The 24,855-nt window shown below is 47.3% G+C and overlaps 2 protein-coding genes across 3 annotated transcripts in view; one reads left to right on the forward strand and one right to left on the reverse strand.

Moving 5' to 3' along the window:
• LOC8024561 (zinc metalloproteinase-disintegrin-like EoMP06) overlaps positions 1 to 11,042 on the forward strand; it is a 65,558-nt gene extending 54,516 nt beyond the window's left edge. For both annotated transcript variants that reach the window (XM_029979683.4, XM_029979684.4), the window contains exons 16-20: positions 1,859 to 2,063; positions 2,257 to 2,334; positions 3,505 to 3,616; positions 6,118 to 6,259; positions 7,604 to 11,042. In XM_029979683.4, the coding sequence (XP_029835543.1) occupies positions 1,859 to 2,063; positions 2,257 to 2,334; positions 3,505 to 3,616; positions 6,118 to 6,259; positions 7,604 to 8,198 (1,132 nt within the window). In that variant the 3' untranslated portion in view covers positions 8,199 to 11,042. The remainder of the gene's footprint in view (positions 1 to 1,858; positions 2,064 to 2,256; positions 2,335 to 3,504; positions 3,617 to 6,117; positions 6,260 to 7,603) is intronic.
• Positions 11,043 to 18,367: 7,325 nt separating this feature from the next.
• Positions 18,368 to 24,075, reverse strand: LOC8024563 (tyrosine--tRNA ligase, cytoplasmic). The gene is made up of 2 exons (XM_002406213.5): positions 21,979 to 24,075; positions 18,368 to 18,929 (listed from the first exon to the last, which is right to left on the reverse strand). The coding sequence occupies exons 1-2, from the start codon at positions 23,340 to 23,342 to the stop codon at positions 18,719 to 18,721; spliced, it is 1,575 nt and encodes a 524-aa protein (XP_002406257.3). The 5' UTR covers positions 23,343 to 24,075; the 3' UTR covers positions 18,368 to 18,718.
• Between the last annotated feature and the right edge of the window lie 780 nt (positions 24,076 to 24,855).

Genomic DNA, 24,855 nt, shown 5'->3' on the forward strand with positions numbered 1-24,855 from the left:
GTGATCGGTTTATCGCCAAGACTGGGCCAACACTACAAATGCTTTTTCATTTCATTTCATTTATTATCCCTTAAAGGCCCCACCAGGGGCATTGCATAAGGGGGGGGCAATACAAAGAAGCACACAAGTAGAACTTTTATACAATAAAAACAAGAAACAAAACATAGAAACAAGATGTGGCTGAGCACTGGCCATAGGTAGGAGCATCGCACTGATTACATATTAAATATAGACTATACAGCATGTCTGAAGAAGTCGGGGTCACTGATGAGCACTACATGGTCCGGTAGATTGTTCCACTCTATTATGGCAAGGGGAAGAAATGACCTGTTAAAGGTGACAGTGGAACCATGGATGCGACGTACACTAAGGGAGTTAAGAAGTCGTCGGGATGAACGATGCGGTTCTAACAGTAGAGACTGCCTGAGTAGAGGGTGGTAATAAAAAATCTTCTGGAAAAGACAGATGCGTGATATTCTTTGGCGAGAAATGAGAGTGGGGAGGCATAAGAAATGAGAGTGGGGAGGCACTAATAATCAGTCAATCTACCAATTTTATTTACTCTGTCTTTGATCTCACGTGCAAGTGTAAATTTCTGATAAGCCTCTGCGGCTCGTGCGTAGGGTTGCTAGAGGAATGCAGTTTTTTTTTAAAATTAGTTCTGCATTTCTTTTTATGTGGATCAGAGATAAAGGCACAATGCCTGACAGGGTCTCTGCTCCCCTATGGATCAGGAGCTCGAGATAATCATTTAATTTTAAATATGCGATATCGTAAACAACTTAATTTTTGCATATTTTGCGACTCTAATAATACTATTACCAAAGATTGATCCTGCGAATATATTACCCTATGGCAGTGGTTCTCGAATAAGGGTCTGTGGACCGGTCCCTGGAGGAATTTCTAGGGTCTGTGAAGCCCTCAATCGTCGGTCCAGCCAAGCAATAAAACTTTCTTCTAAAATTGTTGATGGCTGTCCCACTAAGCTAAATAGACCAAACCATGTGTGCCCAGTGAGTAGGGTTGATTATTCTCAGTTTCAGGGCTTGAAAGTAGGTTTGCAAACATTTAGTTTTAATCATTTACCCTTTGGTCATTGTAATTGCCCAAAGGCTCTCTGGAACATTGGTGGCTGAGAACCATTGCCCTATGGTAACGGATACATAGCAAACCACTCTCAATTGCAAAATATTATGCCCTTGAAATATGTCCGAAACCCACATTTCACAAAATTAGCGAAATATCGAGCCTGCAATAATAAAGTTAATGACAGTATTGTACAAAATAATATAGCAAAACAAAGCAACGTGAAGACATAAACAAGAAAATAATTTTCTGGTAGAGACCATAAGATAATGTCACAAAATATTCATTGGATTAACAACGGTCAAGTGGAAGTCAGTAATGAAAAATAATGTGCATAAAATGATAAAAAAAAAAAAAAAAAAACCAACTTACATTTGCAAATTTTATTCAGCTTTTACATGATATCACGAGAAATCCGGCCTTGGGGGAGATAGTTATTCGGTAGTATAGCAGTTTTAACAAACCTGTGGGCAATTGTATGGTTGCATGCCTCTCCGAACGCTACACAATTGCACCCTGTTGCAATAGAAGCTGTTTGGCTGCTGCCGTCGGCAGGTGTTTGGAATTTGACCACCGTTTTCCACGCTTGCCCAAGTGACGATTTTTGCGTATAGCTGCGATTTTGTAAATGTTGCAGTTGTTTGAAGGAAGAGTACAATTGGGATGGGGCATATACGGCGACAGTAACTTCACATGCCACGTGTGAGAACGGCAAGGCATTGGGGATGCACATCGTCTGGCAGGAGCACTGACAGGGTTTCCGTCTGTGCAGCGACGTCATGTGTGGCATGCTGCAGTGCGTCCACCTGAATGAACGGCTGGAGTTTGGCATTGAGTCGGCGGCCATCCAGTCCAAGTTTTTCATCACAGACGAGAAAGGAAGGACCTTCACGTGCCACTCGGTGATTGTGGACCTGGGCCTGTTCAGTCAGGATCCAGGCCAGTCCCCCAATGGTGCCAAGTGCGGCACCAACAAGGTGGGCCCTGCAACATCCTTTCCTGGCCTTGCATCATACGGGGCGTTTGTCTGCCCTCATTCAGAAAGGGGCACCCCTCGAGTCGGGCCGAATTGTGGCACTTCAGCGAAAAACATTGTTCTTTTCTGCTATAAATGAGCGATTAGAAGGAGCATTTGAAGGTGTAGGAATGCTTTGTGTCTGCTCCTTTCAGGCCTGCTTGAACCAGAAATGTGTTCCCCTCGAGAAGCTGTATGGTGTCAAGTGTCCGTACGACTGCTACAACAACGGGGTAAGTAACCAGCATTTCTCAGAACCGTCATGTCAGTGGTAGGTGCACCGTGGGAGCAAGTGTAGTGTGGGCCTGAGACAGTGCTCCCAGCTTTGATAGGCCCTTTCATTGAGGTTACTCACCTTTTTGTTGTTGTGGAGCGCTCTGTGAGCCTAGTATCTTTTGCGCGGGCATTTCAAGTGGCATCCAGCCAAAAGCATTAAGATGAGTTGCTCAATCTCCTGGCTCTCGTGTTCCATGTGGCTTGTACAGTCACAGTCATACCGCACTTAACTGAGCGAATTCGAAGCCTACTTCGCATATTTTGGTCTTTTTTCTATGTGCCCGTACATGCTTTTGCACTACTGCCGCATTATTTGCTTTTATGTCCCATTACATCTGCACTATTATACTTGTTTTTTTCTGCATTATTATTCACTGCCACGCTGCATTTAAGTGTGATTAGACTGTACTGGTTCTCTTGTTGCTGGACAGTTAACGTTCCGGTATTACTCCTTAACGTTACCGGGCTCGGTAACGTTCTGGAGCGATACCGGAACGTTTCACGTGTAACGCAATTTCCCAGCAATTTGATACGCAATTTTTTTTTGTCATAAAACACCTTTGCTGTAGTATGGTGCCTGGAATGCATCTGTGACAGATGTGTTTGCCACGTCTATTTCGACCCACCAATTTGTAGCTGGTAATGAATGTCACAACTGTGTAATGTTGTGACATTGCACGCTTGCGAGATCAGTGGGTCTCAGCGAAACAGAAGCCTTGTTCTGTCGTAGTTTCCTCTGTAGCCGCCCATTCGACGGAACCTCAGAACAGCTACTGGTTGGGACGTTGCGAGGACGCCGACGCCTGCGTCCTGTTGTCTTCTTTGCCGATGCTTCTACAACTAACTTCCATGGTTACAATACCTTGTAGCATTACCCAGTGGCTCCTGTAAGCATATTTTGTGGCCACTTCGAGCACCAGTGGGAGACACATTCGAGGCACCATAGCTATGGCATCAAAAACACTTTGGACTACTTACCTCTTAAGCCCATGTTGCTCCTTGACTCATATGTGCACAAACTGAGCGAGCCGTCGAACGAAGGGGCACCGAGACAACCCCTGACGCCAGTGTTGCTGGGCATTTTAACTGCTGCATCACGTGAGCAACTCTGGCAAACGTTTGTGCAGGTTTGCAACAGCCACGGCAACTGCCACTGCATGGTGGGTTATGCACCTCCCTACTGCAACTACCCGGGACCTGGGGGCAGCGCGGAGAGCGGTCCTGCCTCGGACCCTTCCGGTGAGTTTTGCCGAAGCACGCCCCCTCCCGCCGCGCTTGGTGGTGCCTGCTTGCAACAGAAATTGGGGGTGTCGGCGTTGCATGCTGTCATCTTAAGGGGTGTCCAAACAGGACACTACAAAACCCGTGACTCCGGCAAATCGTGCCGCGCTCTGCCGCGATCCGCTTCCGGCCGTCGGAGGGAAATTTCCCTCCGTCAATTCTTCCCGGGGGGAAACTTCCCTCCGTCAAATCTCCCCCTCGCTTCCTCCACGGCGGCCTTGCTCTGCTTATCACGTGGGTCCGGAGAGCCACTCACACGCTCTGTTGGCTGTCGGTCCATTGCTCAAGGCCTCCGCTCACAATACGGAACCGCATCGGGCGCCATAACGACGAAAGTGAATCTCGACAAAGAAAGCAGATCCGAGGCGGGCGAAACGCACCCTTCGACGCAGGAATGTCCCAAATCCACCCAAGGACCTCCTTGGCCTTCGAGCCGAGGCGACGGCAGTACGCGAGGGCGTTGGCGAGGTAAGCCAGACACAGGTGGCGTGTGACGTCAATCTGAAGAGGAGAGCAGTCGTGATCGTAAAAATTTTCACGACTCCTGCAAACATTTTCACGACTCCAACAGACCGTAAAAATAGAAGCGTCCGCTTCAATTTTCACGATTTGTCGGAGTCGCGGGTTTTGTAGTGTCCTGTTTGGACACCCCTTTAAAGGGACACTGACGGGGTATTTATGCTTGCCAAGGTTTTCATTTGTACATGACATGTACAAATGAACCAACTACCCCGAACATGCCCAACTACCCAGAACACAATTTGCGGCTCAAAATTTGTTTCCTTTCCACTTGAAAACCGCCGATGAAGAACCGGCTGGTTTGAGTCACGCTCACTCTCTTCTCTGTGGTCACGTGCCATTCTCTATGGTTTAGACACACACACCAAATATAATTGAAGTCGTGGGTCATCGAAGGCACACACTCAATATTAAAAATAGGAAATAAATAAGATACCTATTTTTTGTGGCTTTTAAAAAGCTGCAAATATGTAGGTTTATTGAAAAACAAGAAAAGAAAGGTACACAGAGAACGGGAAGTACTCTGTGCATTCTCTGCGTAATTCACAACATGGCGTCTTATTGCTGAGTTGCGGGCTGGACGACTAAATGAAGCGGACTGAGCGAATGCAGCGGACAGGGGTCGTGGGACCTCTACTTCAAAACTATTGTTAGCGGTACCGGCAAATCTGTCTAGCTTCGAAAGAGAAATCTTTTACCGATCAAAACAATCAGGATTTATTCCGTACGACACGCCTGACCATCAAGCTGGTTCACACGAAGGCGTTGCCGAATCGTCGCCTCTTCTCCTGGCTGAAGACATTGCTCGTCTTACGAATGCTTGAAAAGTGTGCAAACGTCAAGCACTTGGTGCTTGACTTTGGCGTTTTTCGTGCAACGTGCGACGTGTGAGTTTTTCATCTGCCTCGCACAACCGGAAAAATAAAGGAAAAAAAAAAAAAAAGAAAATGCGGTTGGGTGCAGCCACGTGACTTCTGGCAACTCTGTCCCCCTCTACATTTTTCTTCCCCAGTTCAGTTTCGGTTTTGGCTTCAAGCAGTTGCATTTTTTTTTACTTTTTAAAAATATATGTGACGCTGTTGCAAAATATTGACTGGAAAGTCTTCTGACACCATATTAAATTGCCTAACAAAAATTAAAAAAAAAAAAAAAATTTTTTTGGGGGGGGTGTGCCAGTCTTTTTAAGGCTGCCGGAGCTGACCAAGGGGTAGTGTAGCATGCAACTCGAAATGAGATGTGTGCTAGTTTAGTTGGCCTCTTGAGACTCGTTTTAGCTGAATTCGGTGTGCTGTTGCAGGGTTTGGTTGGCGAGTGGGTTAATACTAGTGAGGATTGGGGCCTCAGACTCGGACATCCCAAGCTGCATGCTTGCACTTCTCAGTTTTGATGTGGACGGGCGTTGTTCTGGCGTTTTGTAACCACTGCTGTGGAACATGCATCAAGGACCTTAGATTAGCAGTTAGGCTACACTGTCCAAATGATCCCCTACAGTGGGGTTGTACAACACCATTTCGAGATGATCGATTTTCTTCGGTTCAAACGTGAAAGGTAACAGATTGTATCTTTGAAGGGCATGCTGGTATTGGTAACGGCTTGCGTGGAGCCCTTTTTGTTTCTTTCTACATAACTTGTTTGTAGATTTTACTTCTAAATATGCTTTTACTGTTAGCTTTACGAGCTTCTTTGGTGCATATCAAACTTTTGGAATGAGCGTAGGGAAAGACGTTGGTACATTCATTTACCTTTATGCTAAGAAGTTCTATTCAATGGATTCAGTTTGGGTAAGGCCCCTGTTCCTGCATTGAGAAGTGATGGTAAGGGTGGAAGCGTTTTGAGTACCGCTACAGTACTCAAAACGCTCAAGGTCCAGTGACTCGAGGTGCCTGCAGCTGCTGACTTGCCAGCATGGCACTGCTGACTCCTGTCCTTGTGAATTGCAGGCGGCTATGGCTTCATGGTGTCTATGTACATCATCTTCCTGTGCATTGTGCCTCTGGCTGCTGTGACCACCTTCTCCATCTACTACTTCCGAAGGCACCTGAAGACATGGTGGATGACCAAAGCCCGCAAGGCGGCCATCAAGTATGTGTTTTTTTTTATAAAAATGGTGCATCTCAAGCACGTCGGGTCAATTTTAGCAGAAACCAAAGCGGCTGAAGGAAAAAACAAATATATAGGAGAAGCCGATGGACTTCCGCAAGTTTTTCCGTGTTGCTGCAACTTGTGCGCTAATACTTCTGTCGCATTTCGTGTAGCCAGAACTCTGGTCTTTGCGATAAATAGTGCATTATAAAACCTCATTTCTAAATTTTACAACAGATTGCAAAAAAAAGAAAAGAAATATTTCTGGATTTAAGTGAACGCGACTATTGATGGCTGTGTATGGGTGAATGGATGCAACAGGAAAAAACGGATGCTCACTTTATTTTGTGTCGGTGGTCTTGGATCACCCAGGCTTGCACAAAATTAAGCTTTCTTTTTTTTATATGAGTTTTCCTGTAGACAGCCGCAACCCCCTTTCGCCATCGCTTGATGAGTGTGCTGATCTTCATTGGGACTCTTTCCGAGTCTCGGTCAGAGCAAGCCCAAAGTCCTCGACTCTATCTACCCGCTTCCATCTCGGTCTAAATATGCGATCTGCAGTATGGCAGGCGTGTTCCGATTGAGCTGTCCTCTTGTGATAGAAGAATCTAAGCGAGACCAATGAACAGGACAGAAACGGTCGCGATGTCGCGCAGCTGCAGCGTTACGCGATGACTTGCATTCTGCTTTGCACAATTGATTTTTTGCGCTCAACCCTTACAACGAAGAGACTTGTATGACAAAAATTTTTGCCAGTCTCGTGGGATTTGTTATAACGGCTTTTGACCGTGTCAGTGCAGTTCTACTGTATACCGTAAAATACTGAGCATCCGCCTTTCCACAATAAATCCCCACCCCTCAATTTTGTAACATTCGAAAATACTCAAAGGACATATCTTTACATGTATTATTGAGCTAAGGAGCGCCCATCCCCCAGTTATACACGATTACATCTCCACATTTTGAGTGGGCGAGGATTTCACGGTAGGTTTTCTTCCTTTCTTTTAACATTGCATAAAACAGTAAGAGGCCATGGCTCTTGTGCATCTTTCGTGACTCTTCTAGAAAGGAAGACTATAATTATTTAGCGTCGTCGTACAATTTCTATCTCATTTCAGGTGAGCACACCGTTGAGAAACGGGTGGCAAGAACGTGGGCACTAAGCGCCATTCCAAACCAAAACTCTTGCCCACTGCCCGCACTCGGGCCACTTGTTTGTGAACAGTGCGTTTGTCTAGCGATTCAAATGTTCGGGAAGCTTTTGAGACAATTATTAAAAGAGATGCTGATTATGTAGCTACGCCCGAGCTAATGCCTCGGGACGGCCGCTCTAAATGTGCTCAGGAGCCGTGCCCAGCAGACGGCCAACCGGCGTGGCAGCAGGCCGCTCTCCAAGTTCAACGTGGACGCAGAGGCCCTGAAGGCGCTCGAGATCTCGCCTCCCCTGACGCAGCCGAGCTGCCCCCCCGTGCGCCAGAAGAGCTTCCGCAGCGCCGACATCTCCCGGCCAGTGCTGCAGAGCACGAGCAACAGCCGCGCCGCCCCGAGTCGGCCCGCACCGTTGCGGCCGGCGCCTGCGCGGCCGTCGTCGGTGCAGCGTGCCCCATCGTGCCCCGCGCAGGGCACCGGGCGGCCGCGCGTGGCACGTTCGGCGAGCCAGCGCAGCACGGGGCCCCGCCCTGCCCAACCCCCTCCGCCACGGCCGCCGGAGGGCACCCTCTACGACGACTGTGCAACTTCACTCCAGTTTGCGGGCACGCCGCTCGCGTTCGTGCACGGCGAGCAGAGCGCACCCCTCTACGCAACCCCCGACCGGCCGGCACCGACGGGCGTGGCGGCGTTGGCGCGAAGGTTCGAATGCGCCGGCACTTCGCCAACAGCCCGCGGCACAGCGCCGCAGTCGGAGCTGCGACCGTACAATACGTCGAGCTCGTCCTGATTTCCCACCTCGTCGGAACGGCCGTTTGGACCCGATTTGCTTTGATCGGCCAAGAGTCGCTCAATACTCTCGGACTGCTGGAACTTGTGAGTTTTTACTTACCGTCGGTCGACTCCACGGAACCGGACGGCACGATGCTGCATGTGCCCAAAATTGTCCCGGTGTACATTCGTTCCGAAAGCTAGATGGACGCGAGCGAAACGAGCAGAACCAACTTGCGTTTTTCCCCCATCTGGGACAGAGACGGGCTCCGACTGGAGCCTCACGATCAAAAGAACTTAAAATATTAGGGGCCCGCTTCTTTATCTGGCCGTCGTCTATGGAGAAAGACGTGGACGGATATAGGTGCGGCATTGTGGAGGGTCTCGGTGCTCACCGCATATTGAGTGACTTTGGATTCGGTTGCGACACTGCTCTACACCCGTGCAGATAGTACGGCTGTACTTTGCTGTACTTGCAACGTACACCGTCTACTCTTCCTGCACTGGTGCGGGGCAATGCAGCTAAATGAACTGGGCCCAGTTTTAGTGCATTGCACTGCCAGATGCCGTGTACGTAGTGACCGCACGAGCCGGAACGGGGGAGTGCCGGCATTCTCCGAGGGCAGTTGCGCACGTGCAAAACGCCTGGTCCCAGCTTTTGTAGGCGGGGCATGGCAGCCGACCGCACCAGAGTTTGCGTCGGCTGGACGGCGACACCGACGGGAAGTGGGTTGTTACTTTGACAGTATTGGAGCGAGTCTCCGCGTTGGCAATGTCCCATAGTATTTTAAGACGTGTTCCTACTTAAATCTCTCCGTGTCGCGCACCTCGTCAAAGGATGTGGCAACGCCCCATGGCATTTTTTTTTTCTTCTTTTTTTTGAAAAAGCTGACAATTGTGCCTCTTTGTTCTTGTTCTGCTGTGTCGACAGTGGGGATGCAGATTTTTATGGATGTGTTACAGCAGTTGACGCGGACGATGAAGCTGCACGAAAAGCGAGTCTCTTGGCTTTTGACCCGGTTTCGGTCATGCTCGGCTTTGGAGTGGCTTTTCGTTGCTGCCGCCTGTACGGAAGGAGCATCCAATTAGTATTTTTCTAGTGTCCTCGAGGCAACCTCCACAAGTGACTGAGTCACGCTGACCAGACTGGGTTGCCTTGCAGCGCGCTGCTCAAGGACACCCTGTAATAAAAACGGATGCGCCTTACAATACACCGCAGAGTGACTTTTGTGACACGTTTATGCAAGCGCTATACGTAGCATCTTTGGAATTATCTCATTGCTCTGGCATTTATTGTTTATACGGATTAGGCTTACTGATTTCTATATGGCCATTTGTTTTTCTTCTAAAGTGCGGAAGTTGTGTACCCTTGCATCGAATATTGCTGTTTGGACACTTTTGACTAGCATTTTGTTTCAGCAGCAATTTCTCGGAGCCAGACTTTGAAGTGGACATCACTGCTTCTTGAACAATTGTGTTTTCACAGTCCCCCATCAGTAGGCCGTAGATTTTCTGGTGTTCATTTAAAAGAAAAGTTGGGAAGATGTTTTTCGGTGTTATTTGTTTCTTGAAAATGGGTGCATTTCGGTGATTTATTTGTACAGACGCTAGAAGCTATGATTATCGATGAAAAAATACCTGCGAAAAACTAAGTGTATTTATTTTTCAGTTTGTATACTATACCTTTATAACTCTCTACACTTGCCATTATGCGATAGTACTTGGAAACCGTGGACGATGGCTCTGAGTACGGGCCAAAGTTAAATTATTCTTGAAGGTGAGCGGCGGGAGCTTCTTTTTGCGTCCTGCTACTCTTCTGCTCTGCGTGATGACAAAAATTCTTCTCAAGAAAAATGTTCCAGCAAAGAGGAAGCCAAGTTGCTCTTGCTCCTTTCGCCAATTTTAATTGTTAACAGCCGTTGGTGTAGTTTCCAACACTGTCATCCAACTGTGGTCTGACTAGAACAAAGTCCTGATATTTCCTGGTGACCGACTGATTGACCTAACTCTCGTGCCACTGTCCTCTTGCTTGATTCTAGGTTGGAGAATGCATCCAACAGACATCTGTGGGAGGATTTCAACAAAAACAGCCCTTGTTCAGAGAAAAACTTTTCAGAATTCAGTGTTTTTCGTTTTTAATCAATTTGTATTTTTAACACCAGCTCGATGTGTCTCAGTTTTAACCGATTTTGTATTTTTTGACACCGGCAATGTGTATCAATGTTTTTTTGGTTTAGACTGGAAAGTCTATGGCCTACTTATCGGTGATAGCCTTTTCTTGCCTGTCTATATTGATTGGTGATGGTAAAGACAGAACTCTCGTTTACCAGCTGCATTGAAATTTACTAGTTGATAAGAATGATCTACAAAATGAACATCGTGCATCAGCAAAGTCATAGGATGTGCATTGTGTACATTCAAGTCTGTAACCATCATTTTTATGTGCATCCATGTTGTCATTTTATTACTAATTTATTCAGTGTCAGTTTGAAATTTTTATAATCTTTTCTAGATTGATGAGCATTTGTTGTGCTGGAGACATTTTAAATGATAGGATGTGCACTGTTGGTTTTAAGAAATAACGTTGACAGTCCAATGAACAAGCAATAGGATATGAACAAGAGGTCACCGGATGTCAAATGCATCTCAATGTAGGCTTACATTGTGGTGTACAATATAGTGAACAATGTGTGGCTAGTGTTTTTACCGCAGTCTTTTTACTGCACGTGCCAGTGCAGAGATAGATACATTGTATGCATGTCACAGTTTTATTTTGTTTGTTTGTACATATGTATTTACTGTGTTGGGAAGAGCTGAAATTGTTTCTGCAGAAGCATATACTAAACATGTTTTATTTATGTGATCAGAAATCTGTTTGTTTCTAGCTGACGAAAGCAGCAGAGTGCACACTTGAAATTGCCCCAGATGGCTTGCTGGGCTGCAACTGACTAATATGCATGACATTCTGTCGAGCAAGTGGTTCACTCACATATTCGTGGACTTAATATTTCGTGGAATGCGTTTTGTGGTACCAGAACACATGGGAGGCACTCCCGAGTGCATGGGAAGAGGACAGTTTCAGCTACGTCAAAGCAGCAGCATCTATAGCTTGATTGGTGTTTCCTGCCCTTTGAGAAGAGAGCAACACAAATTTATTTAAAAAGAAACACCTATGCCACATCTTGAGAAGACTGAAGAGCGCTTACCAAGAGAGCTAATTCATTTGTCCCTTGTCTGCCACAAAGGACTATCTTGCACTGCGGTGTGCTCAATGGAAGCATCGGTAGATCGGACCAAAGCCAGGGAATTTCAACTTGGATAGCTAAAGTAAATCCGCGAAAGTTGTTCCCCGGTACTCCCTCGGGGGGGGGGGGGGGGGGGGGGGGGGGAGGGTGCACTTGCGCATATGAAACACACAACTTGCAAGCCACACATTTCTGGGACAGAATTCCACAGTCGGGGGGAGGGGTGGGGAGGGGAGGGGAGGGGAAATTGGAGGTTGTTCGGAGATCGACCCCATGCATAGTTTTTCGCAGTTTCCAGTTCACGAAGTGTAAGTTATGTACAGTATTTCAGCTTTCTCAGAAGCTCTGCCTTGGATTACTGACACTTCTGGTTAGTGGCCTACTGATTTTGAGATTTGTACAAAATCTGCTTCGTAACTACCGACTGGATGCCGATCACTAAAAGACAAAATTTCTTCCATCGTGTACTCCACGACTTATGCGCAGCGGCAGTTTAACATATTTAAATAAATACACAGATGCCACGGTTTGGAGGAAAGCATGAAAAATTGCCATATGACAACCGGCACGTTAAATGTGCCCTTCCATTTGCTCAAGCTTTTTGGTCAACTGGAAGTCCTTGCGGGCTCCCACCAAGCTGCCCCAGTGCAACCAATTGGGGATGCGAGTTCTTCTTAGCAATATTTGGGGGTCAATTTGAGCCTGGTCATTTCAAAGGATCCGGGCGACCACCCTGCTGGGAGGGCACTGTTGCATCATCTGCTTTGGAAAATGAACGTAGATAAAATCCCGGGCTACTAGTGTAGACTATAAGGGCATTTTAGGATAATAAGATCATGCAGACAGTTGAGGGTAACGAATTAATATCTAGCAATATGGTTTCTACAAAAAATAGTCATATTTTCTGCCCACAATGCGCGAAGGGACGAAAGCGATAGCTGTAGCAGGGTTGTGCAATGCGGGTGAAATGGTGCCCTCACGTACCTAAGGATGGAGGTGCTACGTGATTAGGTAATTCTCATAGCCTCTGTGGTTAGCCTCGTGGATGCCACTGACAGCCGCCACCAGTGCTCCGTGAAGTAAGTGGGTAAGCGCGGTAGATGTTTCTAAAACCATCCAACATTACGCGTAGCAACTGGATACTGCCAAAGAGGGATTTCGTATAATGCAAGTAATGTTTGAAAACAAGTTTTTCAAGCAGACTACAGGAAGACTCTCCTTTCGTTGCTTCATTCCTGGCAAGACGCCGGGGCCACTGTTCTCTTGGCGCTGCGCGGCTGACGGGAAAATCAGACCTCCCTCTTTTCGTGCCAAGAGCAGAAAGAAAAAAAAAATATTTCGCGCTTGCGGCAACGTCAAAATCTCGGTAAAGTGTCGCCTGTAAAACTATTGCTTTAATAAGGCGTCTCGTTTGCTCCAAGGCAAAGTGCTGACCTATGGACACCCATTGGCAGATTAGGTTCCCAGCTGAAGTGCCCACGATTTGACAGAGGCGTATTGCAAAGAAGGTAGAGGTTTCGGTTACATCTGCAAAGATCCCCCCGGTCATCTGCCTTGGCCTTTGCTGGGGCATGCCAGGTGTCCTTTGTTGGTTTGGCACCTAAACCCCCAAAAGGATTTTAATTAAAACTTCCTAGGAAAAGGAACAATTGCAGTTATTTTTCAGGCAAGGCCAGCTGCAATAAACGTTTCCAGCACCCTGATAAAGGAAATGGTGGGGCTTCATGTCACCTAGCAAATGGGGTTGTGAGCAATGCCCCAAAGATTCCTTGGGCAAGGGACCTCCCGGTAGAATCCAGATCGGGTCGAAATTTTAAGGCCCAACTGCACCCGGACCGAGTCTATTATTTGTGCACGTTCGCCCTAACCTGATTCAACCGATAAGTATTAGCTGGCTCGTGTTGGAGTTTGACTTTGTTGGATTAAGATATTTACACTCACCGAATATGAACCCTGGAAGGGGATCTGCTAAAATGCAGAACTGCAACCTTGCAAGATGAACTTCGTTGTGGTAGCATGTGCTTAGTAGGTACTTTGCCCCTTCAAAGCCTAATCACAACAACCTTGCCTGTAAACTTGGTCTTCTCAGTGAATCAATGCGAGGACGTGCTTCTGGCTGGGAATGCACAGAACTTGGGCCTTTCTCTGGGTACTGGTGGCAGGTCTTGTAAAGGTATCAAGGACGGGGCAATGCATTCACTGCCGGAAAAAAATATTAAAACTATTATTGTTCCACATTCAATACACATACAGGGGTTGGACTGCGAAACTGAAACACCGGCTCTTCTGGCGGAACAAGGCGAATGTATGAGCTAGCTGGTTGCCAACTTTTTGCCAACTTTTTACATCATGCATTTGATAGGAAAGACAAAGTGTTGCCTGGAATTAGACGAGCACAAGCATGGCTGCACGTGAAATGGTAGAACCTAATGGAAGACATCGCAGTTGAAAAGAGGACAGATTGGCGGTGTGTATCTTGCTGCTGCATCCGTGACCAAAACGGCAAGTCTGCAGTGTAGCGAGAATCATGTTGACATATCGCAAGGAGGGCTGAAGCACACCGAATAGGAGCAACTGCCGTGACGAGGGGAAGCTGTTTGGGAGGGGAGTCCGAATACGAGATTGTATCCAGGAAACAAAGCCACAGCTGCCCAAGTCACTGCAGTATTCAATACGCACGTCCACTTGCCTGTTTCTAACAAAACTGTTTGTTGCAAGCTTCACAGGGTGAATATTCATGGCCAGGCTGCTATTGCCAAATCTTTGGTAGCCAGTGCCAATGCCAAGCATCAGGTTTGGTAGTGCCAGTAGTACATATCTTGTAGGACTTTGGATGATGTTAAATGTGTAATATAACCCAACGAGTTCACCTTCACTGTCATCCCCAAATCCGAGGGTGGAGAAGCCCTTCACAAGCTTACGAACCGGACTGTATCGTGTCCAAAGTCAAAGTGTATCAATGATGGTTTGGGTCACAATATCCTGGGATTTTCTAGGGCCACTGATTGTTGTCGATGAGCACATCACTGCCAAGGACTTGGGTCATTTTGGAGGACAAGGTTCACCCAGTAATTCTAACCTTGCACCAAGAAAGCATAGGAGCATGATAATGCACACACGGCAAGAAGGGTGACAATGGTTTGACGAATATGGAAGCGAAGTACATGGCCTGTGCAGTCACCTAATCTTAACATTACTGAGCCAACCTGGGGTCTCCTAGAGGAATGAGTGAGGAATCGTTTTTCCCCACCAGCAACCAATAGAGAGCTTGCCACTAATCTGAAAGAATAGCTCCAAATCCCCACTGTACATAACTTGTATTTATCCTTGCTGCAGTGCATTGATGTTGTACCGCCACCAAAGGAGGATCACGAAATGAGCTGGTAGTGGCAACCTTCTCTCCTTCACAAGATTAAGTCACTGACATGTGGTATCACAGTGCATAAATTTTTAATTCCTTTTATTGTGCTGGGAGTTTCAGTGAAGACTTAAAAATCCATAAAAAATGGGGTGGTTGAAAAAAAAAAAAAAGACTACAAGAACAAGCTGATAGCCATGGCGGACGTCAAACATTGCAAAACAAAACATGCTAATTAGCTGAATGATGAACTAAAATTTACTAATCAACTTTTTAATTGGTGAAGATGAACATATGGTTTCAATTAGACATCTGCTAAGCATTGTCAAAAACCACTAAACCAATGCGGAGGGCAAGTTCGTCTGCTTCTTGTGCAGGGGGTAGTGGCGACGTCAGAATGCCGAGCCCTGATTGGCTGATCGCGACCCCCTATCTGAGCGTCGTCTGCTCCTTTGCAACGTCGTCATCTCACAACGTCGTCTGCGTCTGTCTTACCTTTCCTGCGACTTTTGGAAGTGCAGAGGCCAGATTCATGAAACAATCTTATGCCAAAAATGTGCGTGAGACAAAACTTAAGAACAAATTCGTATTCACGAAACAAAATTTTCGTAAGTTTTGGCAGGTTATGACGAAATCCTACGACAGCTCCGAAGCTGTCTTACGCACTTCTTACGATCAAATCAGCATGGCCGACAGCGTCGTGGTCGCAACGACCCACAGACGTTTATTTTTCTATGTGCGCTTCTCACGCGTCCCGACTTCAAGCAGCAAGAAAAAAGTAAAACGCACTTGAAATAGGCCACGACGAACAAGAACGCTGGATCCACAAACACCCGGGAAAAGCTCCAACGGCCACGATTCCACCGAACGCGACAATGTGAGCACGGCAGTTAGGCCTAGCAGGCACTCCGCGACTTGGCGACCGTCTGCCCACGACCGGCTGGCGTGCTGAAAGGAATATGCCCGCACAACCCTTGTAAACCCTTCCCGTACTATACTTTGATCGCTGACCTCAATTTTAGATTAAGAGGTCAATTTCTTCCCCTTGTTATCTCCTTGTTTCCCGAGGCAACGGTGACTCTCGCCGGTGAAAAAGCGGTGAATCTCCGACAGACGCAGGAAAGGTAAAACAGCCATCGCTCGGCGTTCTGACGTCACCGCTACTTCCTTTCTCATGCGCAGAAGACGAAAATGAGCCCACTTGTGAGGCGTATTCATTTGAGAAAGATATAAGGCACATGCTGCATTTTACAGCGTTCCAAAAAACACTAGTAAATTTGAACTCATTTCTTGGTTTCGGTTTCCTATCGGAGCGCATCTTTGCACCAGCGGTCCTGCCCCACTGTGTCCGAGGCACGCAATGCACGTATACCATACTTTCTTCCATCCTAGGAGGGAGGAGAGGCGGTTGCTTCGTGTCTTGGCCACGTGGGGGCAGGACCGCTGGCACAAAGATGCTCCCCAATGCAGAGCGCAACTTCGTCTGCTTCTTGCCCAAGGGTTGCGATGGTGTCGGAGTGCCGAGCTCTTATTGGCTGATTTAAAGAAATAGTGGGTAGACCTCAAGGCATTGATGTCTATCCACTATTCTTTCAATCAAAGCCAATTGGAGCTCGGCGTCATTCTGATGTCACCACAACTCCTGCGCAAAAAGCAGACGACTTCTTCTCCGCATAGGAAACCAAAACGGGTCCAAATTGAGCGTTTTTTAAAAAATATGGCTGGGCTTTAATCACGTGTGCCCTCTTCCCCACAAGTAATTCAAATAGCACAACCAGATTTGATTAGAATGACTCGCGAGTATTCAGATTTAATTAGTTTATTCTGTCAATGTGTGTCAATGAAACGTCTTGCTCGACTGTGAAAGTATCCTTCTATGCCGCAACAGTGGGCAGTGCAACAAGCATGTTGCTTGCTTGCCAGTTTCCTTCAACCCCATGGCCAGTCTAAACGTGCCTCATGCTACTCAACAACTGATGGCAACATTTTCAAATGATTTTTTGGTATTTTCAGCTACAGCAATAAGCTCCTATTGTATGTTGGTGGGTGTTGAAATTTCCTGCCAGCAGAGACCTACATCGGGTAAATGGAACATTATTTTCTTTTTCATATCCGGCACGCTTATTGAGTGCTCCATTTCAAACAATGGACTACTTGGTAGCCAGTGGGTTTATTCAATTTACTTGCACCTTCTGTACACTGTCATATTCAATTTACGAGTGCAGCCTATCTGAAAACAGAGCCTGCACTTTTGTGCACATGTGCAAGCTGGTGCAGGTAAATCAATTGAGCCTATTGTAAGCAACTGTTTCAGTGCATCCTTCCTGCTTTTACTGATTTATGAGATGTCTTCAACATATTACATAAACCTAGCATTTGATTTTAATTTTAAGATTTTCTTTTAGAAAAGAGAGTGGCCGGTACATGGATACAGTCTTCGCTGCATGTGTATCAGGCTTGGCGGATATTAGATGAGAGGATAATGAACATGATCAGTAGACTGATGAACTAAAATTTGTTAATTAACTTGCAAAGTAATCATTTCATGGGTCACATTGCAATTGTAGTATTGACTGTGATTGCAATTAGAGGAAGACTGAATTTAAATATTTTGCAAAAATGCAACGGGCTTAAAGATATTCACTGATCAATTTTCACATTTTTGTCAACCAATTCTGAAGCTTGATGCAAAAAAGCGCCGCAAGCCCTTTCCGGAATTATGCGTAGAAGGGCGACATACTCGTTCCCAGCACCTCGCCACTATCTCTACACTGTGCCATCGGCACATTCGAAAGAGGTAGTGGCGAGAAAGTGAAAATGTAATTGAAGCGCCTTGTTTCTCATCTGTCCGTCATTGTGGGCAGGACTTCCGGCGTTTTGTCTGCATCCAGTGTTAGAAGCGAGTGACGAAACCGCGTAAACTGACCGATGAATATATCAAAACCCTTTTCCTTTTTACAAACTGTTTTGCCCGCTTTAGTCCGATAATGACTGCCAATAAAGAGAAATTGAAGCGGTTCTGTATTCAAGAAAAAACGCTTAAATCGTTTTCATTTGGCCTCCAGGATCACGAATATCAAAATTATATTTCAAATTGATGTGCCAATAGCCATAACAGCACCTTCAAAATAGCGCTGAAGCGCCTCCTTCCTGGTGCGTTCGGTGGGAGGAGGGAATCGTGATGTATTATGCGAAAATCTCAGCCTTCCCGCACCCGAGCAGTCAAAAGCGGTGCATGTGTTCCTTCACAATCGGCACTCGCAAGGCAGTTGAAACCTCCAGGAATGACGTTGCACTTAGCGGCTGGTTTTTCAGTTTTTCTCACGTCTAGTGATACGTTCAGGTCAAATGCTGGAGATATTCAAATTCACAGGACAAAGAATTCAGCTCCAACTCATTTTTTTTCAGGAACCTCTTCAGCTTCTCTTTAAAGCTACAATTGCAGCATGACTTATCGGGCCATTAATTAAAAAAAAAAAACATAAAAACATCTGATCATGGCCCAACTCTGTAGCTCCGGCGAACTGGCCAATGGGCGAATTCAATATAAACACAATACCAGGAACCACAATGGGCAACATATGCTACATATATAAGCACCTTTAATCCTTACAAAGGCCATATTACGCCGAATTTTCCGATCTCTATACATATATATATATTTCTTTTTACCAAACCTCGCCACATTTTGGGGACAAAATTCAGCAAGCAGGCTCCAGCTGCGAAACGTTCAGTTCAGAGGTCTGGCCCACTCCCAGTTTCTATAAATATCACTTGGAATAAACCGTAGCAAAATTGTGCACCAGTCGGGATAGTACCACGCACGTCGAGATAAATAAGTGGAGTATATAAACATATTCGTCCAGTATCAAAGTGGCGCAGCCCCTCCTTGGCTCGTCTGCAGCGAGAGCAGGCACTGGTCGGCCTTGGAGGCTTCTATTTGATCGGGGCTCCCTTGAGCGAAGGACAGGTGACCGGCTGTCCGCCGACGACAAAGGGACAGCCTCTCCACTCTGCCACCAGGGAGGCAGACGTCTTCAGGTCCACCTGGAGCTTCTCCCACACCTTCTTCTTGGGATTCAGCTGGGCATCCGGATCGCCACCCTCGTACCCTTCCACAAAGACACGGTCTCCGGCCTTGCTGCCGCTGCGCACCGGGGAGAGCAAACAAAGGACAAATCATGCACCCCTCGCTTCCACTGTGTGGCTGACCCCTGTGAGGGGCCAACTTAAGCAAAATCTTTTAACAGGGTCCAAATCCGTAAAGCTGCCTCACACACTCGCAACTGCTTAGGACTGTGTGCCTTGAAACTTCTTGGATGGATGGATGAATGAATGAATCCGGCTGAGCCCTTTGGATCGGGCGGTAGCTTACGCCACCTAGCCATTTTGTTTTACCATTTAAGCTAAGAATATTTAAACGGACACACTGGCACCATCTATCAGGGCAGCCATACACTTGGCACCCCCATACATTTTTTTTCCTCATCATTCTTTTTTGCTAGAAAAGAGTCTGTCAATGTTATGGACAACCATTTCTCATAGTACATTTGATCTTGCAAGTACCACAAAACTTTTGCTCTACTGAAATGTATTTCCAGGGTTGGACAGCGCCAGCGTGCCAGTGTGTTTTTCTAGTTGCAAGAGATATTAAGGCACACAGTGCTAAGCAGTTGCAAGTGTGTTAACGGGCCTTTGCTCTCTTTCCAAATGTTTGCAGAAGAGCAAAAAAAATCCTTTCGTACGAACCGGCACAACACTATGCCTGGCGAGGGCTGTTGCCATCCCGCGGGGAGGAAATAGCCCTATCCACAAAGATGCCATAAATGGCGGAAGACACTCTCCTCTGGACTTGCTGGTTCTAGCTGTGGCTGCGCCCAACCTCGTGTAACCTGCTTCCACATTAAAGGGGCAGTGCAACAATTTTCGGACTTTGGCCAATTAACTGCGGAAATTAATTTGTGTTACCTATAAAACGAGGAACAGAAAACCATGTTTTCCTGAGTGCACTAAATTTTATTAAAAACAAAAATTAAACAAGTTTTAGGTCAAGGTGCCCCTCAACTCTCGTGCTGTCTTTCGAGTGACGTCTCTGGGGGACCACCTGGTTTCCCGTTGGGTTCTCTCTTGGGAAACCCCAGTCGCTCCCGCTGCGACTGTAGATTTTCAAGGATTATCCTATTGTCGAAGGTTGTGGCAAGCAATCGACACAAAAGACTGTTCGCCACGAGGCTGCCAGCAAGTATAGCAGTGGAGGGGGAAAGGTTTTGTTGAATTCTGAATAATTTGGAAAATGGTAGAATTCAATTTCCGAATTGGGGGAAAAATAAGGTTTAACCAGATTTTCAAGAAGCATGTTTGGAGTGTAAATATTGGGAAATATTGGGTTTTACCCGCAAATACAGAACCCTATATATGTGTAATGTGTACCTGCTGCTTTGGTTCACAGCAATGAGGGGTTGCTTTGACAAGTGTCTTCAGTTCCTCATATTCTATGTGCCTCATCTGAAACCTATTGCCATCAACTCTGTCCTCTTAATTTAATCACATTAATAATAATAATAGTAATTTATTCACTATACACATGGTGGGGGCTGGGGAAAAAAAAAAGCTGTCCAAACAGCTTGACTGGTCCTCAGCAACCTTGCCAAACTAAACTGCTCTGGATGCCACTCTGGGCAGGCTGAGACTCGGACCCACGTTGACTGTGGTCCCGTCGCAGGCCACAACTGAGGAGAGTCTTTTGGTGGCCAGAGTGGGGTGCCCAAAAAGCGTAGTAACCCACCGCCCGTGTCAGTCTGTCGGGGCACCGGCAGTACATTGGCTAGTTTGAAATGCTGTAAAACAAACAAACAAAAACTTCCAGCCTTTCCACTCTGGTGAAGTAGGAAGAGCAGCAGAGTTGTAGCTTCTGTTCTCGGCGGTGGCTTTTCAGGCGAGCAATCTGCTCTTTTTTGGCAAGGGAATCTAAAGAGCTCGACACAGTGGAACTTTAGGCGATAGTGGCTTCGCGGCGGTTATGGAACCGTTCGTGCTGCTGCGCACATCGCCGCTCGTTCCACTCTTGCTCTTCTTCCTCCGAAGAAAGGTTGCTGCCATTTATGAGCGACGGTGGCAACCAGTTGTCTGGTTGTCGCTGTCGCTCATAGATGGCGGTAGCTGTCCAGAGTTTGGTATCATCATTTCTTTGCTGGTGGACACAATCCTGGGGAAACTAGCCCTTAACAGCTCCGCTGTAAAATGGGCCAAATGACCACACAAAAAAAAAGTTAACAAGAGCTGCAGGTGAACTACCAACTTGGGGTGCTTGGAAGGATCGAAGGCCATGAGATAAAAAAGCTTACCTGGAAGGCAGACCCCTCACAGACACAATTCCGGGACTAATGCACCTCCTCATCTAACATAGAATATCACTAAATTTAGCCCATATGTGGTTGCACTTGAAGTAGGGAAGTCTCTTCCCGAAACATGTGTAATAAAGCCTCTTCTGCTGTTCAAACATTTTTGTATGTTTACAACTTCTTTGGTGAAGACTTGTTTATTAATACAGTTAACCTATATGTGGTGTTAGATGTACAGTGTGTCGTCCCCCAAAAATGTGCAGCGTTTTTTTTGCTGCAAAAACAACCTACGCATCGCTGAACGCTCTCCACCCAAACGTAGTGCTAGTGGTTCAGAACAGATCCCAAAGTTTCAGAACTAACCATTATTTAAAAGTTATAAGTTCTTTTCTGAAACTTTCAATGGAAAAATGGCGCCCGTTCCCAGTAGATGACGCCATTCGTCCCCACATATTCGTGGGCTCCGCCGGCCACCACTCTCCCATTGAAGATTTCCAAAAATCGCTTGTGAGTTTTGAATAAGGAAACACTTAGTTCCAAAACTTTGGCATCTGGTCGGGACCGCCAGCATCAAGTTTAGGCAAAGACTGACCATTCGGCGATGTATGGTTTATTTTTGCGGTGAAAACAAGGATGTAATTTTTTGTTCGGGGGACACCCAGTACTTCATATTTTGGGCAAGACTTTCTCTATGGAACTATTTTCAATCGCCATCTTTTCTGCTATTTTGAGGTACTCTCAGAGGTCACAGCCCTTCAAGTGAGCAGACACTGCGCCAAGTTTGCTAACCCCTGCATCATTTCTGTCATGTCTTGCATATTTTAGAATTGTGCCGTAATTACTTGGGACTCTTACCTGGGAGGCTTGAGCAGTTCAACCTGGTCGTCCCGAGACGCGCAGAGTACCATCGCCTGCGACTCGACACCCCGCATCTTTGCGGGCTTGAGGTTGCAGAGCAAGACTACCATCTGGTTGAGTAGCGCTTCTCGGGGCAGCCGCTGGCGCAGACCGCTCACCACGGTGCGCAGTCCCACGGGCTCGGCCAAGTCGATGCGGGAGACGTAGAGCGCGTCCGCGTCCGGGTGATCGTCCACCTGAACAACGCGGCCAACCCTCAGGTCGAGCCGCCGTGGAGAGAGCTCTTCGACGACGGCCACTTTGCCCGCGGGCGGGTAGGCCGCGGCGGCCAGCTTCTGCAGCGCCGGGTCTTGGAACACCTCGCGGATCGGGTCAAGCAACCGGTTCAGCTGCACCTCCACCATGGCCTTGAGGTCTCCCGGATGCAACTTGAGGTTTCGGAAGTCCTCCTCGAGCTGGTCGTACGTTTCGTAGACCGTGTTGCCGCCGTGGGCTTCGTCCCTCTCGATGACCAGGGTGCCAGTCAAGGGCACCAGCACGTGCTTGACGAAGGCAAGCACCCCGTTGTCTTCGAGGTTGCCCGGCTCGCAGAAGGCCTTCTTGAGCTTCTTCTTCACCGCCGCGGCCGTGTCGAGCAGGTCGATCTTGGAGTCTTCCTCGGACGAGCTCATCTTGCCGCCAGACAGCCCAGGAACCATAGGGTTCATCAGGTGGATGCGCTTCTCATAGCCCAGCTGCGGCAGGTACTTTTCGGAGAACGTGAAGATCTTCCGCTGGTCGACGCCGCCGAACTGGGCGTCTACGTGAAGGTATTCTTCGTCCAAGGCTTGGAGGCACGGGTAGAGCATGCTGCTGAGGAGCGGGTGATCGACTTGCTTGACCACCTCGGCACCGGCCTTCTTGGCGTCGTGCTCGGTGACCATCGATACGAGTCGGTACACGTCTAGAGAGAACTCACGGCCCAGCTGATAGCTGGATCCTTTTACGAAGCGGAGTTTCTCCAACGGCACGCCGATGGACGTGAGCATGGCTTTGATGACGTGCTCGTAGTATTGTACTCGCAACTCCAGCAGGTCCCAAGGCGCCTTCATGTTATCCAAGTACGCGTGCAAGTCAGCAAACAAAATCGTTACCTCGCATCCAGCCTTCAGAAAATCTGCGATCTTGGACATGGGGACGAAGTAGGCGACATGTGGTTTTCCGGTGGTGGCCGTCCCCCAGTAGATCTTGAGGTCTCGCTCCTTCATGATCTCATTCATTCGGGCATCACCAAGCACTTCTTGCAGGTTCCTAGAAACCAAGTTTACCTTGGCTTCAAGATCCAGCTCACTGCCGTTCGGTCTGTCGAGGTTTTCTGTCATTGTCAAATACAGCACGGTGATGTCGGAAATGATGAACGCTGCAGTTCTCACACGACGGACATACGGCGACTTGACACGTGTGTTCACCTGACGCTGACGCTGGCGGCGCTCTGCTTGTCCGCTTGGCGCTTCGCCAGCTTCGCTCCACTCGTAGTCGATGCGTAGAAGTGACGGAAATAGCGGAAATAGTCCGACTGGTGCGCCCACTGTGGGTGCGCCTAGAGCACTATATAGCTCCTACGGAGCAGAGTAGCGCAATCCTTTGAACCCCGTGTTTTGCCGACAACATGGCCGACAGAGCGGCTCGGCGCGAGTCACGTGGTACTCAGGGTTCCAGGAGGCGGCCCGCCCTATGGGAGAATACATGGAGATCGACATAACACGGCTGATTAAAAAATGAACGGCGAGTTCACACTTTTCAAAACTAGTCTGTCGTGAAGTTAGTAAAGCGCTAAACACTTTATCAAAGTTTTAATAATATCGGATGCGTGTGCAAATTTTGAGAAGGCAATTTCCAAGGCAATGGCGTTTGAAGCAGACGATTTTTGCTCGCAGCGGAGATGGGCTTTTCGAGTTGGCCGGAGCGGGTCACGTGAATGGTGTGACGTCGCCGTGTCGTCTGCTGCATGATGCCGCTCAAGCAATTTTTAAAAAAAAGTTACGTCCTTGTATGGCACAAAACTTATCGCATATTATTCTAAAATGTTTCATTATTATGTCAAAAATGATTTCCATTCCGCACATCCCCACAAAACTGAAGAAAGAACGATTTTCTCACGTTCTCCATGCATTTCTGACCGCAGTTGGAACCTCCGGGCGTTCGCCGCTAGTCGCCGAGAGACGGCGTTCTAGATTGCGCTACTCTAAGGTCCCTCTATACTGGAAAGGTAGCGCCATCTCTCCTCCTCACCCTTTACGTTTCTCTCTTTCTCTCCTTTTGGCGCCGCGCGCGCCGCCTAGGGGGTACCAAGAAGGAGAACTAGCAGACGACGGCCGTGTCCTCTCTGCGCATTCAGAGCGCACAATCTTTCGCGTTGCGTATTTGAAAGTGCAGGTTTCTGATGCATTCTTACATTGCATAGTGCCAAGCAAGTGTTAAACACCAAGAAAGAATGAGTTAAACGTGACGGCAACGTTTTCAACCTTCGGATAAAGCTCACAGAACTGAGTACATAGAAAATAGAACACAGCTTTATTTCCATGAGTAACAATGCAACGATATGGTTCTCACGATTGTTGTAAGCACCGTCATTGTCAGTGATTAAATACGTAAGAATGCCTTCATAATATTCGGCCCCACGTAATCGCGAAAATTTCTAGATCTTGCAGTCTTCCACGAGCTTAACGACTACAAGCGCGAATTGCGATTGCTGCTGCCTCCGCGCTAAAAAGAGCTTGAAACGCTATAGCAATCATACCGTAGATAAACATGCATGAGCTACCAAGGACGCCGGACTATTGCGATCATTACTGTCGATCTGGTTTCGACCGGGGCCTTACGAAATTCGGGTGA

This window comes from Ixodes scapularis, unplaced genomic scaffold (assembly GCF_016920785.2).
Source record: "Ixodes scapularis isolate PalLabHiFi unplaced genomic scaffold, ASM1692078v2 PGA_scaffold9__187_contigs__length_104089568, whole genome shotgun sequence".
Taxonomy (NCBI): domain Eukaryota; kingdom Metazoa; phylum Arthropoda; class Arachnida; order Ixodida; family Ixodidae; genus Ixodes; species Ixodes scapularis.